Consider the following 14,762-nt stretch of genomic DNA (forward strand, 5'->3'; position numbering starts at 1 on the left):
TGTCTTCTAGGAAGGGACAGCTAAAACCTTGATGTGGATTATCCTAAAGAAAAAAAGTAAGACAAATGAAGAATAAGAGGGAAGAGTAATGTTTGTCCTGGATCCCAAAACTCAAACCATAGTCATAAATGTATAATTCAATTAATATTTGGCTTAATGGGCTTGCTGAGTAGCCTGGAAAATGTTATCTTTGCTATTGTCTACAGAGAAAATATTTTCCAATTTACTTACCAAACAACTCAATGAACTTTTAAAATACAACCCATTTTTATGTTGGAGGCTATCTGTACAGCAGTTTCTCTACAGCTTATACATAAAATGTTTTCACTATAAAACTGAATTAACATATAAAAAACTGCTTTACGTTATAATAAAAATATCAGTACTAAATATACTAAGTACATACACACAGATGGGGAAAATACATATGTACATGTATGTCTTTGAATAAAAGCGATTCTCCAGGGGTAGGTCTTCCAGGACTCCTGCCTGAGGAGCTCCCAGTGACGTGACCCAGAACTGGTTCTGGTCGCCCCGACCCCAGTCCCTAGCGGGGCAGAGGTGCCACGCCAGGCCTCCTGCTGCCCTGCTGGCAGCTCCCTCTCAGTGTGGAGGGTGCCCACCAGAAGCAGGCCGCTCCCAGCTCCAGGGCCGTAGGGCAGACCCTGGCTCAGGGACGGAGGCCAGCACAAGGACTGCCAGCAGGAGCTCTACCTGAGGGACTTAGTCTCACTTACAACAGAACTTGGATCCATTCACACCTAAAAGCACCGCTGGAACACTGGAGAGCTCCAAGACGCAGGACCACACTGCTCCCCCTGGGCTCTGGGGGGACCCAGGCCCAGTGACTGACATGTCCAGAGCCACACACAGATCCACCAGCACAGAGCAGTCTCCTTGGAGCACGCTCTCTCCTCTGACCCTGCCTCTGACCCATCCTGGCTTGAACAACGAGTCATTCTGACCCAGGGGTGTTCCTGGGAATCACAAACCTGGTGCAGTGCAGGGCTCGCGGGCTCATGGGGCTCACAATCTGCCTCTGACCCATACCGGCTTGAACAATGAGCCATTCTGAACCAGGCATATTTCCTGGAATCATAAACCTGGTGGCCCAGTACTCAAAGCTGTCCCCTTGGGAGTCACCAGACAAGAGCTTCTGCTATGGGTCCTTGGCTGAGCCCAGGACAACACTGTAAAATCCCTGCACTGTGGAGGCAGCCTCCAAGCCATGCCCAGGCCCCGGCACCCAGGTGAGCCTCTTCAGCAACCCCTGCCCATCAGGAAATGCGCCCAATGGCGTACAGAAAGCAGGGTTAGGTCACAACAATCTAACTGGGCCAAAAGGCAGCCTCAAATCTAAAAAAAGAGATATAAGATATCCTCCAGCACATGCACATGCTTCTTCATCACACCACCTCACACGCCATGAAGTCAGACCAGTATTTCAACTACAGGGCACCAAAGGACAAGAATCAAACCTGAAGCAGCAAGCTGTACCGAGAGGACATCTCGTGACGGAGAAGAGCAGTGCAGTGAGAGCAGGAACCCCGGCCCGGCAGCCAGCCTCAAGGCTCACACTCCCCTCAGCAGCCCCGCAGGTAGGCTCTCATGCTCGCTCAAGCACTGCAGGAATTCACCCTCCCCAACCTAATGCAAACCCAAACTTCCTTCCTGTCACTGAAATTGGCCAGCCAATTAAGATGATGCCCATAAATTTCTAGAGGAAACTTCCACCTATCTGCAAAGAAACTGTCCATGAAGTTACAGAAGGCGACAGGTGCCTGTTTCTCTTTGGTCTCTGAAGTGCATGCTGAAAGGATGAAAGTCAGGGGTTCAGGGTGGAAAGCCCATCAGCCAGCAAGGAAGCTGGTCAGCTCCAATACTGGAGAAGCTATGCATTTTCTCAATCTTCTCATCTGCAAAATGGGTAATTGACTCCAAGTTTTACAGTTCAGTTAGAAAGGCAAAATTAGAACATGGGGGCTCTGTGTTTTCTTTGTTAATTTATACCTAACTAGTCCAGTCTAACACCTGACACATATTAACAAATAATTATGAGTTAAATAAGCAAAAAAATATATCGCTAATAATAACTAATATCAGCTCTCAATTACTGATGGTCTGCCACACACTGGGTGATTTTCTGTGACCCCCACTATACTCTTCCATGTATTATTTATGACAACTACATGACAATTATTAATACCACCATCTCTCAAGTGAGGAAATGAAATCACAGAAAGATGATGCAATTCCACCAAGATAGCGCCAGAAATGATGAAACAGCCAAGATCAGCATCCAGGCCCAGCTGGCTCCAAGGCACATTTTCTTCCTTCAACCCACATAATAAATCATTCAAGAGTAAACTTTTCATACCTGTGTGTATCCTAATATGTCGAGTTAACTGACTCGGCTTTTGGAAGGTCTTTCCGCAGTGAGGACATGAATATGTGAATCCACTTCTATCAATGTTCCGATTATAAGACCTTGTATTTGAGACCCTAGTATAACATAAAGGAAAAAAGACTCATTAAGTGGCCTCTCTCATATTACAATTTCATAATTAACATCCTACCAGAATAGTTAGTTGACTAGGCATCAGAACTGACTTTAATGAGAAACTGATTATATCTATACACACATAAACATATATATACACAAATATGCCATACACACATATACATACACATAAATACAGAGACACACCACACATATACAGATACATGTATTAGTTTAATGTATTCAAACTCAGGAAATTCATTTTTTCTATTTCTGATGAAAAGTTTTTCCAAGGACAAAAAACTTTTCTTTCTTTTCTTTTTTTTTGAGAATTTCTCTTTTAGACAAAGCGTTAGCTATGACTGTCAAATATAAGGACAGGTATAGGCATGATTTAACCATATACACTGAATCTGTGATATTTCGTCTAGTCTGCTGGCTCTCAATACCATCTAGATGCTGCTAATTCCAAACTTACTCCTATCCCAATAGCTTCTCGAGCTCCAAACTTAGCTTTCTAAGGCTCTACTCGACACTTCCTCACTGACAGCTCACTGGCTGCTCAAATCCAACTGCCCAAACAGAAAGACTCCTTCAGCCCACAACCCACTTCTGCAAATTTACTGTCTTTGAGTCCCCGACCCTCCTCTCTCCCTCAGCCCCAATGTCACGTCGATCTGCAACAGCCACTGAGTTACCCCACACCCCTCCACATGTCCAGGCTGCCACCACCTGGGAGCAGCATCACCTTTCAGGCACAGCAGCCCAACACCTCCTGGCCAATCCCTGCTTCAGCCTCCCCAAGCAGCCACCAGATGCAGTGAGAAGCGCAAGTCACATCATGTCACCTCCTTGCTTAAAACCCTCCAAGGGCTCCCCATTCCACCCTCCTCCCTTGGGCCTCCCTGGCCGGTGCTGCTGCCTCCCCGGCCTGCAGAGCACTTCCCCTGCATTCTGCAGCAGCTGGATCCTGCCCAACAAGCAAGTCTCATTTCAGTTCCCCTCATCAGAGGTCAATGGAAAGATGACCGAGGCCCACTTGCCCACCCTCACAGCACCCCTGCACAGCCCCCAGCTTCCCTCCTCAGCATGGTCACTGCTTGAAGCAGTCCTACTCACCGACTCACTGGCTTGCTTACTGCCTGTCCTCCCTACAAAAACGGAAGCTCCCTGTGGATAGGGCCCATGTCAGGCTCAAGACTCCACCCAGAGAGACCCAGAAAGTGGTGCTGTCAACACATCCAACGAGCACAGAGTATTCTAAATGATCTCTCTTAAACCATGGAAGAAGTATCAGAAAAATGTCTGCACCATCATTTCATTAAAAGCCTGCTGTGTGCAACAAGCATACATCTGATCACTGAAACAGTGAAAGCATTAACAACCAATAGGCAAAGTGAAGGAAAGCAAGCGGGAAAGACAAGAGACCGCGGAACTCATGGAGATGCTTGCTCTATGCTTTGACGTGACGTCAAAAGAATAAGTGAATTCTACCCATCTCTGGGCACTTTATAAAGTTTATTAATTAACTGGTGTGGGCCTTTTCATTGCTGTTGCTAAAAGGTGCTGGTATTTCCTAAAAGTTGGGATGTGGAATGGAGGTAAGCTAAACTGCTGATACAGTAGTTAATAATTGAGCTTGTCTTTTAAAGTTGATTCAAGAAACTGGTGTGACAACTGACTATCATCATTAACTAACGTGAGCACAAGACAGGAAGAACTCTTTATCTCATTTTATTAAGAAGTGGAAATACCAGAACAATATATTTTATCAGGAATAGGTCAAACAAAAAGTGTAAAAAGCATGTTAAGTTTTGCTAGGAATCTATGTATGTATGCGTGTATGTGCACAGACGTATTCAAATACAGGCATACTTGTTAAGATTATGAGATCTGGGACCAGACTTCGAAGGTTTAAATCCCTGACACCTGACTAATGAGCTGTAAAACCTCAGGAAAGTCACTTGGCCTCTCTAACCTAAGTGTCTCATCTGAAAAGCATGGGGTAACAGCAGCGGCCCATGACTGGCTGTTGCTAAGGACTCAGCAGGACTTCAATCTTGTCTGTGCACAGTCACTAACCTCAGGGGCCGGCAGGCACGGCTACCCACGAGTGTGGGCTCTCTAAGTGATCTAAGTCAGTAAAGGGGTGCTAATTAAGCCCTTGTTATGTGCCCAAAAAACTACTGCGCACCTTTTCCTGAACTTTTTAACTTTAATACTGCTAAATTTCCTACCCATACAACCTGATGCCTCTTCATTAGCCTTCAGTGTCTCTCCCCTGCCACAGACCTGAGCTGGGCGGTACACCCTATAAGCTATGCTCCATCAGAGTCTAGCTCTCGTTTCCAAAGGAGCAAACAGTTGTAATCGATTGTAACACAGTGCACTGACTTTTAACCTAAATCCTAGATTTTTTCTGCGAGGCTCTACCTGACTTTGTAGTGAGTCTTCACGTGCTCCTTTAGCTGGGACGGCGTCTCGAACTCCTTCTTGCAGGCCTTGCAGGCATGAGCCCGGCTTCCCACCAGCTCCTGGCGGTGCTCGGCCATGTGGATGGCCAGCTGGCTCTGCAGCGTGAACTCGTCCCCACACTCAGAGCAGATGAGATTCTGCAAGAGAACACAAACCTCTGTCAGCTCCTCAGGACCACTTCAGAGCACTCCTCACTCCTCAAAAGGACTGCATGGTCAAGGAAATGACCACCATGCAAGTTATACACTCCTCTGCAACAAATACCACTTCTATTTCTCAAAAAAAATCATTATGCTCAAGCTTGAATGTACACAAAAAGAAACACTGAGAAGAGGGTAAGAGAATACAAGTTTTGAACATAGTGAATGGTTTCAGATCAGCTGTTGGGTAATATGCATTTTGTCCATCTGCTCTGTGTAAACTTAAGAGAAGCAGAGTGACTTCAACACCACCAAAGGGTCTGGAAAGAATTTAAATTAAAATTTTAATTTAATAGGCTACCTTAAAACAAAATTCCAGCTGATCAGTTTTCAAACGGAAAAACCTTAGGCTTTCCCATTTGGTTTAGAGGCAGAGTAGATTACAGGAACGTGTGGGGTGAAAACCGGGTCCAGGGCTGCCCCATCCACCTGGTTCCTGAGCTCCTGGACTGCAGCTGCTCGGACCCAAGGTGCAGGGGGCACACACAGGTTTTCAAAGACTCAGCAAAGAAAAAAAAACGCAGAATGTCTCACATTTTTAACATCTGACTTGACAATATTTAGATATACTATATTAATAAAACGTATGTTGCCTTTCTATCTTCACTGTTTTCAGTGTGACTACGAGGAAACTTGAGATGTCTCACACTCCATCTCCTCAGCAGACGCTGGTCTAGGCGGTCGGGAGCCGGGTCAATTACTGGCCACCAAGACAGGCACGGGGGCCACTCTGAGCCTAGACAGCAGGGTTCCCCACCCCTCCCCTCAGAAGGTTCCGGCCAAGCCACTCAAGGCGCCGCCAACGAGACGCTTACTCAGCAGTTAGGGTTAGGGTTAGGGTTAGGGTTAGGGTTAGGGTTAGCTTACTCAGCAGTGCACGGCGCAGACAGGTCCTTAGCAACCACCCCGCCCACCAGCACCCAGCACCCAGCACCCAGCGGGCCACTAGAGCACCACAGCAGTTATTCACTTCTCTGAGCCTCCAAATGAACTTTCATAAATATGAAAAAAAAATGGGTAGACCCTGTCAACAGGCAGGTTATTTTCCCAATAACAAAACATAGCAATTTCTTTCAACCGGACTTTTCCTGGTTACTTTACACACTAGTCTTTTAAATGCAGGCAAACACGGTATCATAAACAGGAGGCATTAACTGACACAATGATTTCAACTTAAATAATTTTAAACTTGCATTTTCGTGAAATAATATCAGGAATTAACAGACCATTAGGATTGTTAGTAAGTTGCTGACAGACTAGAAAATTGTTTCTAGGAAACTGCCAAAAAGAAAATTTCTGATAATTAGCTGCACCTCTTTAAAAAATATATGCTTTCTGTACTCGTCAATGCTAAATCGCAAAAAGAAAACATGACTTTTCATTGGCAGCATCACCACTTCCCCCATCTCATAATTATGAAATAAAATTGGCATCTGCACCCTCCACTCCCCACCCCTACTGGGAACCAGGCCTTCATTGCGCTGCCTCACCCCATCCCGCCTTACCTACTTGTGTACCTCAGCTTATTTCTGGGGATATCTACATGGATATTACACAAAAATGCAGTTTTCTGAATGAACTCTCTGGTGTATGCAAATTTGCTCATAAGTGGTAAAAACGGAATGAGTACGTCAGGGGCCCCAGATGTAACACCCTATACCCTTGGGCCCTGGCACTGAGCACCTCGAGGGTAGCGAGCAGCCAGTAGCCTATGGCCCTGCCCTGCACACTGCTGGCCCACAGGGGAGACAGGGTGACGGAGGAGTGAGCAAACCATGGTCCCACCCTGTATGCTCCCAGCCCACAGGTGACACAGGGTGACCAAGGAGTGAACAGCCCACAGCCCCACCCTGCACACTCCTGGCCCACAGGTGAGACGGGGTGACCGAGGAGCGAGCAGCCCACAGCCCGGCCTGGCCCCCACCCTGCATGCTACTGGCTCACAGCTGGCACGGACGGCCAGGTAGAAGGAGTCACTGCCCTGGAACAGGCTGCTCCAGGGTGACGTCAGCAATTGTTAAGTGGGAAGCAGGAATCAGCTCGGAAATGCATGGCACGTAACCTGCCATGAGATGAATGAAGGGACATTCATCTCTAAGAAGTCTAAAATGTGGTGAATGCTGAGGACCGTCAGGTTGCTCTCCCAGCCCCGACTCCAGGCCTGCGAAGGGTCTCTCCGCAGCACTCTCCCCAGGTGCTCTCCCCCCTGGTGCTCTTCCCCCGGTGCTCTCCCCCCGTGCTCTGCCATCACATCCCAGCAACAGCTTCCACCCACACACTGCTTTCCTTCCTTGCTCTGAGCCCAACAGTGTCTTTTCTCTAGGCTCCACCTTTTATAAGAATCACTCATTCCCTCCTAAAACAGCCCCCTCTCTTAGCCTTGAAATGGAGCTCAACACACAAGAAAAATCTAAGATTCACCCCACCAAATTCTGCTTCTCTCAGCACTTACAAGTGCCTGGCATGTGTCACCGTCCATTTGTACATGCTACTGAGATAAAGAATAAACATACACGGCAGCTTTTAGTGAGTGCAAGTGAGCACTGAGTATGAATGTGAGTGTGAATGTCAGCATGTGTGAGTGTGAATAAGTGTGAGCATGGATGGGAGCATAAGCAAGATGTGTGACTTTCCGCAAACATCCTGCAGTACCACCGTAAAAGAAGGTGACTCAAGTTAAGAGCGTGAACTGCAGTAGTTAACGGAATTGCAAGGAGATACTCATCAGTGGTTTTCAAACCACAGCAGTTTACTCCACTTGCCCTCACATCTAGAGGCCGGCACTGACAGCGCAGCAGCCCCACGGGGCCCAGGGAGTCCTAGAGTGTGCATCTCCACACAGCTGCAATGAGACCAGTGCAGTGCTCCACAGGCAAAAACTCAAAAATGGAACCCTTAGCCCAAAGGTTAATAGTTCATAAGTACATACAAGAAAGCATGGTGCAGGACATCTGTTAAAATGATTTCATATTGGTATACTCAACTAACAACAAAATGTACCCATTTTACGAGTAATTTTCAACCACTCCAACCCACTACGCTTATGTGAAACAATTTCAGTGTTCAACCCTTAGAAGGCAATCTTACTCTATTTCCAAGATGCTGGGGGGCACTGCACAAGTACCCCAATACTTTCTATACCAAGCACGGCTCTACTTGCTTTTAGCTCATTTAACCCACCACCTTGCCACAGGAGCTATAGCAGCCCCTTTGGACTTCGAAGCTTCTGTGCTTTCTATCAAATCAAGCTGATTTCAAGGATCTTCTGCGGGTCCTCTGAAAAAAGGATAAATGTTGAACACTTTAAAAAGCAATCATTACAGGGTACATGGGTGGTTGGGTGGTAGAATGCTCTTTCATGTGGGAGATCTGGGTATGATTCCCAGAGCATGTACCCCCCCAAAAAAGCAAAAGTAATCATTACAACTGTCAGTTGTTGAATTCTGCTATATACCAGAAAATGTATACGGCCGTTTTACATCTGAGTAAGTTTCTTGTAGGCAGCATGCTGTTGGACCACATGTCTCTTTAATGCACTCTGCCACTTGAGCTATTGATGATACGTTTAGACCATTTACATCCCAAGCCATTGTTATTTTTATCAAGCTCATGGATGCCATGATATTCTCTGCTTCCTGCTTTTTCTTGGTCTTCACTTCTCTTTTCCTGCCATCTGGGATTATTTTATTGATTTTTTTTCTTAGAATTCATTTTGATTTGTTTATAGTATTTTTGGGTATTTTGTATAGTTTTCTTAGTGGTTATGAAACACGTTATAATATACATATCACAGCCTACTGGCATCAACATTCTACCACTTAGCGTGAAATGCAGAAATCTTATTTCCACTTATGCCCTTTTCCACTTCCCACTTTTAAAATGTAACTGTCGTAAGTATTTTCTCAATGTACACTGTGCATATCACATGTAACTTCTGTTTCAGCATTCGAGTATGATTTAGGGATTTGTGGGGAGAAAGACAGTACTGCATCCACCTGTTTTTACCCCTCTCACTCTTCTACTTTTCTGTCTAAAGTTCCAAGCCTTCTTCTGTTGGCATTTCCTTTCTGTGTGGTGAACTTCCTACAGCCATTCTTTAAGGGTAGGCCTGCTGGAAACAAATTATTTCAGTTTTCATTCACCTGAGAATGGCTTTCTCTCCCCCTCATTCCTGAAGGATATTTTTTATCAGATACAGAATTCACAGTTGGTAGTTCTTTTCTTCCAGCACTCGAAAAATTTTGAGTTACTTCCAGCTGGCTGCCATGATTTCAAATGAGAAATTCAGTGTCAAACTCGTATTCTACTACAGAGAATAGATAATTGCTCTCTAGCCTCTTTCAAGTATTTTCTTGTCTTTAAGTTCTCAAAAGTTTGATACTCTTAATGTGGATTTCTTTGTGTTTATCCTGTTTAGGGTTCACTTAGTTTTTTGAATCACAGGCTTATGCCTTTCACCAAATTTCTTCACTATTCCTATCCCTATAGAGTTCCAATGATAGGAAAGCTGGATCCTGAGTTACTGTCCCACAAGTCCCTGAGGGTTGTTAATTTTTTTCAAGTCTATTTTCTCTATGTTGTTCAGCTTAAGTAATTTCTGGTGACCGTCTTCAAGTCAGTCTTCTCCAAACTACTATGAACCTGTCTATACAGACTTTTTGGGGGGTAGGTACATGTCAGTCCTAAAATCTACCTTTGGTTCTTTTTCATATCATCTATTCTTTCTTCTATCTTTCATTTACTTTAAGACAATTCACATAGCATTTTTACAATGCTTCAAAGTATTGTCTAATTCCAACATCTGAGTCACCTCATGTGACTGTTCTGGTTCTTGGTGGGATGAGTGATTTCCCATTGCATCCTGGACATGCTGAGTACTTCACTGTGAGACTCTGGGCCTTATTTATTCTCATTTTTAAGGAGGCAGTCTCCCTGTTTAGATGCAGCATGAGGACCAGATGGGGCTGGGGGCTCACATTCTCTTATGATCCTCTGCACCACAGGTGGGAAGCATGGGGCAGACATAAGCCATGTCCTATCACCCAATTAAGTCTCATGCCCACCACTGAAACAAACTGACAATACCCTAGTGGAGACTCAGAGCTCTGCCTGCTTCTGCTGGGCACAGGATGGAAGGCTGGCTTCCAGCTCAGCTCTGCCAAGGCCCCAAGGCAGGGGAATCCCAGTGCTGCCTCCTCTGTCAGGAGAGGGATGAAGAGCTCCTGCTTGGCCCCAAGCCATCAGGGGACTCAGAGCTTGCTTCTGCAAGGCAGGGCAAAATGGGGTGAAGTGAAATCTCTGCTCAGTCCCACTGAGCAGTTTTTCATGGGGTATTTGGCAGGAGTGGAGTGAATGATGTCAAAAAAATTTTCTGTTCTATTAAATCATCCTCTGCCTGGTTTTGGCCAAGGGGAAGAAGCTTTTCTCAGAATTTTTTGGTCTGTGTCTGTTGGTGGAAGGTTACAGCTTCTTCAGTGCTCTAGGATGAACAGGAGGATAAAAGGAAACCCAGGGTCACTCAGTGCCATGTCATTTCTCATGTCCCAAGGTCCCTAAGTATTCTTTCCACCTTTCAGAGTCCTCCTATATTTTCTGGTTGTGTTAGGTCGAGAGACTTTTAGCTGTAAGAGGGGAGACTGAGTGCAAAGGGACTACTCTATCTTGACTGCAACCTCAGGGGATATGTTAGTTTGAAACTGTTATGTAGCCCAGAAAAGCCATGTTCTCTTCTTAACCCAATCGTGTGGGGCCAGACCTTTTGTTTAGAATGATAAGGATGATTGTTTCCATGGAGACGTGACACACCCAATCGTGGGCGTGAGTTTTTGGTTAGATTATTTGCATGGAGATATAAACCTACCCATTTAGAACAGGTCTTGACTAGTTACTAGAATCCTTTAAAAGGGGGACATTTTGGAAAAGCACGATTACTTCAGACATTGGAGATGCTTAGAGTGCTAACAGTTTGAGCAGATACCCAGACACTGAGTTTGGACATGCAGAAGCCCTAGGAGATGCCAGGACCCAAGAGAACCGACAGGCTAGACAGGAACCAGAGCAAAGCAGATGTCACCATGTGCCTTCCCAAGAGATGCTAAGCAAGCCTGAACCTGGAGAGAGTGAGAAGCTAGGAGATGAAATCCAGACTCACCCCAGAGCAGCTATGCCAGGACCCACAGACACTTAGAGAGGAAGCCGCTAGAATCGACACCTAGAAACGACAGAACGGGGAACAAGGACCAGCAGACACCAGCCACACGCCTTCACATGTGACAGACATCAGCCTTTCTTTGGAGACAAGGTATTTTTCCGGGGATGCCTTAGTTTGGACATTTTAAATGCCTTAGAACTGTAAATTCATAACCTCATAAATTCCCTTTTAAAAAGCCAACCCATTTCTGGTATATTGCATTCTGGCAGTGTTAGCAAACAAAACAGGGTGTTCTGGTTTGCTTGCAGCCAGAATGCAATATACCAGAAACAGAATGGCTTTTAAAAGGGGAATTTAATAAGTTGCTAGTTTACAGTTCTAAGGCCAAAAAAATGTCCCAATTAAAACAAGTCTATAGAAATGTCCAATCAAAGGCATCCAGGGAAAGATACCTTGGTTCAAGAAGGCCGATGAAGTTCAGGGTTTCTCTCTCAAGTGGAAAGGCACACAGTGAACACAGTCAGAGTTTCTCTCTCGACTGGAAGGGCACATTGCAAACATAGTGTCATCTGCTAGCTTCCTCTGCGGCTCCCTGAGAGGCGACTATGATTTCTCTTTCTGGCTATGAAGGAAGTTGGAGTGGTAAAATTTTTTAAAATCACACAGTTGCATGCCCCAATGGTCTCACCAGCTCTATCCTCAGAATAAACTTAAACAGTACACAGAATCCATATGAACAAAACATTACTGAGGGATGTTGGGGAAAAACACTGAATAGATGGAAAGATATACCATGTATATATAAAGACCCAATCTTGTAAGGAGAAGGAGGTGAGGCTAAAAGGGAAACACAAGAGTTTCAACTAACTTCAAACGCACACTCAGCATGCCTACCCTGGGGTAGGCGGGTCAGATACAAGGAATTTATGAACACAGTCTGAAAGCTTTGTGGTCAGTTTACCGTAACGTACGTGGCCAAGGGAATCTTTTAGCCGTGAGGCTGGATAGAGCAAATAAGGGGATAGGGCTAAACCCAGGGTGCCAGGGTCCTTGCTGTGTGGAGAAGAGACACAGATATGGAACAGGAAGTGGACGAGGTGGGGGAGGGGAGGGATTAGGGGAGGGATTGGAGGTGACAGTGTAAAGGCCAGGCTTGGACCACCTAGGTGAACGGCACTAATACACGCACCTGCACGAGAAGACAGGGTGAGTTGTTTTGTTTTGTTTTTTAAATAATACTTTAGAATTGGGAAGCCATTCTTAAGAAAGTCATAAACACCATACTCCCTAAATGAATAGAGTGAAAAGATGGGTAGATGGCAATTTAAAAATCTCCACCAGGGGTAAAATAAAACAAAACAAAATCAGAAATTGAGAAAGAATTTTGTCATATAAGACAGAAAAAAACTTACTAATCATTTAGCTAGCTGAAGCAAATTTACAATAGGTACAATAAACCCCACACACCTCCTGAAAAAAGAAAAAAAAAATTGACAGGCAATTTACTGGGGAAAAAAATACTGATGGCTAATAAACACGAAAGCTGTTAGTTAGACTATACTTAAAGAAATGCTAACTAAAACAATAATAACATCCCACTTAAAAATTATTGAAAAAGACAAGTTTTCTAACATATGGTATTTAAACTGAGAGGAAAAAATAAGCATTTTCGTACACTATTGGCAGGACTATAAGTTGATAAAACCTCACTGGAGAACAATTTGACAACATCTATCAAAATCCCAACTCCTATGGCCTACCAACTCTGTTTCTAGGAGGCTCCCGCGCGTTTTATTAGCCCAGGTTTTCTACTTGGCATCAGTGACGTTTTGGCCGAGAAAACCCTCTGGAGGGGCCACCCTGCACTGCACAGGAGACTGAACGGCATCCCTGGACTCCAAGCCCAGGCCAGGAGCAAGCAAGGTCTCCTGACATATCCACATGTCTCCCAGGGAACAAAGCTGCTCCCCTAGAGAGCTACCATATTAACCAACATCCCCAAACACAGACGAGGGTATGTGCTCATGGTAGCTTTGCATAAATACTCCAAAGACGGAAGCAACCTGTATGTCCAACAACAGTAACAGTGGCCTATGAGTTATGACACCTCGAACAACCCATTACTAAGCGCTGTCAAAAGAAATGGGACAGCCCCAGAACTATAGATGTGCAATGAATATTGAAGATTATAGTTAACTGAAGAAAAAAGGCACTGAAAAAGGAATTAGCGAATGCACAGAATGTCCCCTGCAGGATGCAGAAGAAGCTGTAACACAAGCTGTTTCTGGGGATGGGAGGGAAGGTCAGGACTTGGGGGAACCCTAACTGTGCATGCCGCATGCCCTCCTGCACTGTGCGATGTCTTATGATGCTCACACATTCTTTTCCCAAAATACATTAATACGCCATTATTTAATGCAAATATTTTCTGCCCTATTTTTTTTTTTTAAATAAAACTATGGCCATTTTCCCCATCACAATAGTTGAGACAGACATCCCCATACTCTGCAGAAGGACGAGTCAGCACGTGCTTTCTGGAAAGATGCGTGGCATTCTATCACTTGAAAATAGTCAAAATTTTTGCTTCAGTAATTCCAACTATAGGGGCTTATCCTGAGGAAATAACTGAAGATGCATGCAAAGATTTATACGCAATAATGTACTGTTTATAACACTGGAAAAGACTAAACAATTTAAATGTTAAAGGATAAAGGAAACAATTAAATATTATGTTATGCCCAGTTGCTGAACACCTTAATAAAGTAATTTGAAATGTTGATATGGAAAAATGCTCATGATATGGTAGCAAAAAAAAAAAAGAAAGGATATATTTATAATATACTAAGAGGAAACAGCAGGTTATAAAATAATCTGTCCAGTAGCATATCCTATTTTTGTTTTTTAAAAAAAACTATTTTAAAAAATATATACCACTGTGGAAAGCCTGTACAGCAAAGAGAGAAGTTGGGAAAATGACATAGGCATTCTCTCAAAGCGGTGTACTTATGAATGCTTTTTTTTTCTTATGCTGTATAGCGGGGGTCACATTTCATTCTTGTTTCATATGAGTATCCCGTTATTGCAGCACCATTTGTTGAATTTTTGTTTGTTTGATTTTTTGTTTGTTTGTGGTGTTTGTTTGTTTGTTATGGGAAGTGCATGGCTGGGAATCAAACCCAGGTCTCCCACATGGCAGGCAAGAATTCTACCACTAGCATTCCCTTATGAGTGCTTTTAATTAAAAAGCAGTTTACTTTCTTTCTCTAAAACAGACATGTATACTTATGTAATAAGATTTAAAAAGATAAAAATGATTTTATAATAAAAATGTAAAGGCATTAAGAGTCACCCCCAAGAGAGCCTCTTTTGTTGCTCAGATGTGGCCTCTCTCTCCAGCCAATATGATGAGAAGTCTCACCACCCTCCCCCTCTCTGC

The 14,762-nt window shown here is 44.3% G+C and overlaps 1 protein-coding gene across 9 annotated transcripts in view; it reads right to left on the minus strand.

Moving 5' to 3' along the window:
* Positions 1-14,762, minus strand: part of ZNF236 (zinc finger protein 236) — a 190,625-nt gene that overhangs the window by 149,896 nt on the left and 25,967 nt on the right. For all 9 annotated transcript variants that reach the window (XM_077135205.1, XM_077135204.1, XM_077135198.1 and 6 more), the window contains 2 exons: positions 4,934-5,112; positions 2,378-2,502 (listed from right to left, as the gene is read on the minus strand). In XM_077135205.1, coding sequence (XP_076991320.1) covers positions 2,378-2,502; positions 4,934-5,112 — 304 coding nt within the window. The remainder of the gene's footprint in view (positions 1-2,377; positions 2,503-4,933; positions 5,113-14,762) is intronic.

The sequence above is a fragment of the Tamandua tetradactyla genome, chromosome 18 (assembly GCF_023851605.1).
Source record: "Tamandua tetradactyla isolate mTamTet1 chromosome 18, mTamTet1.pri, whole genome shotgun sequence".
Lineage (NCBI taxonomy): Eukaryota > Metazoa > Chordata > Mammalia > Pilosa > Myrmecophagidae > Tamandua > Tamandua tetradactyla.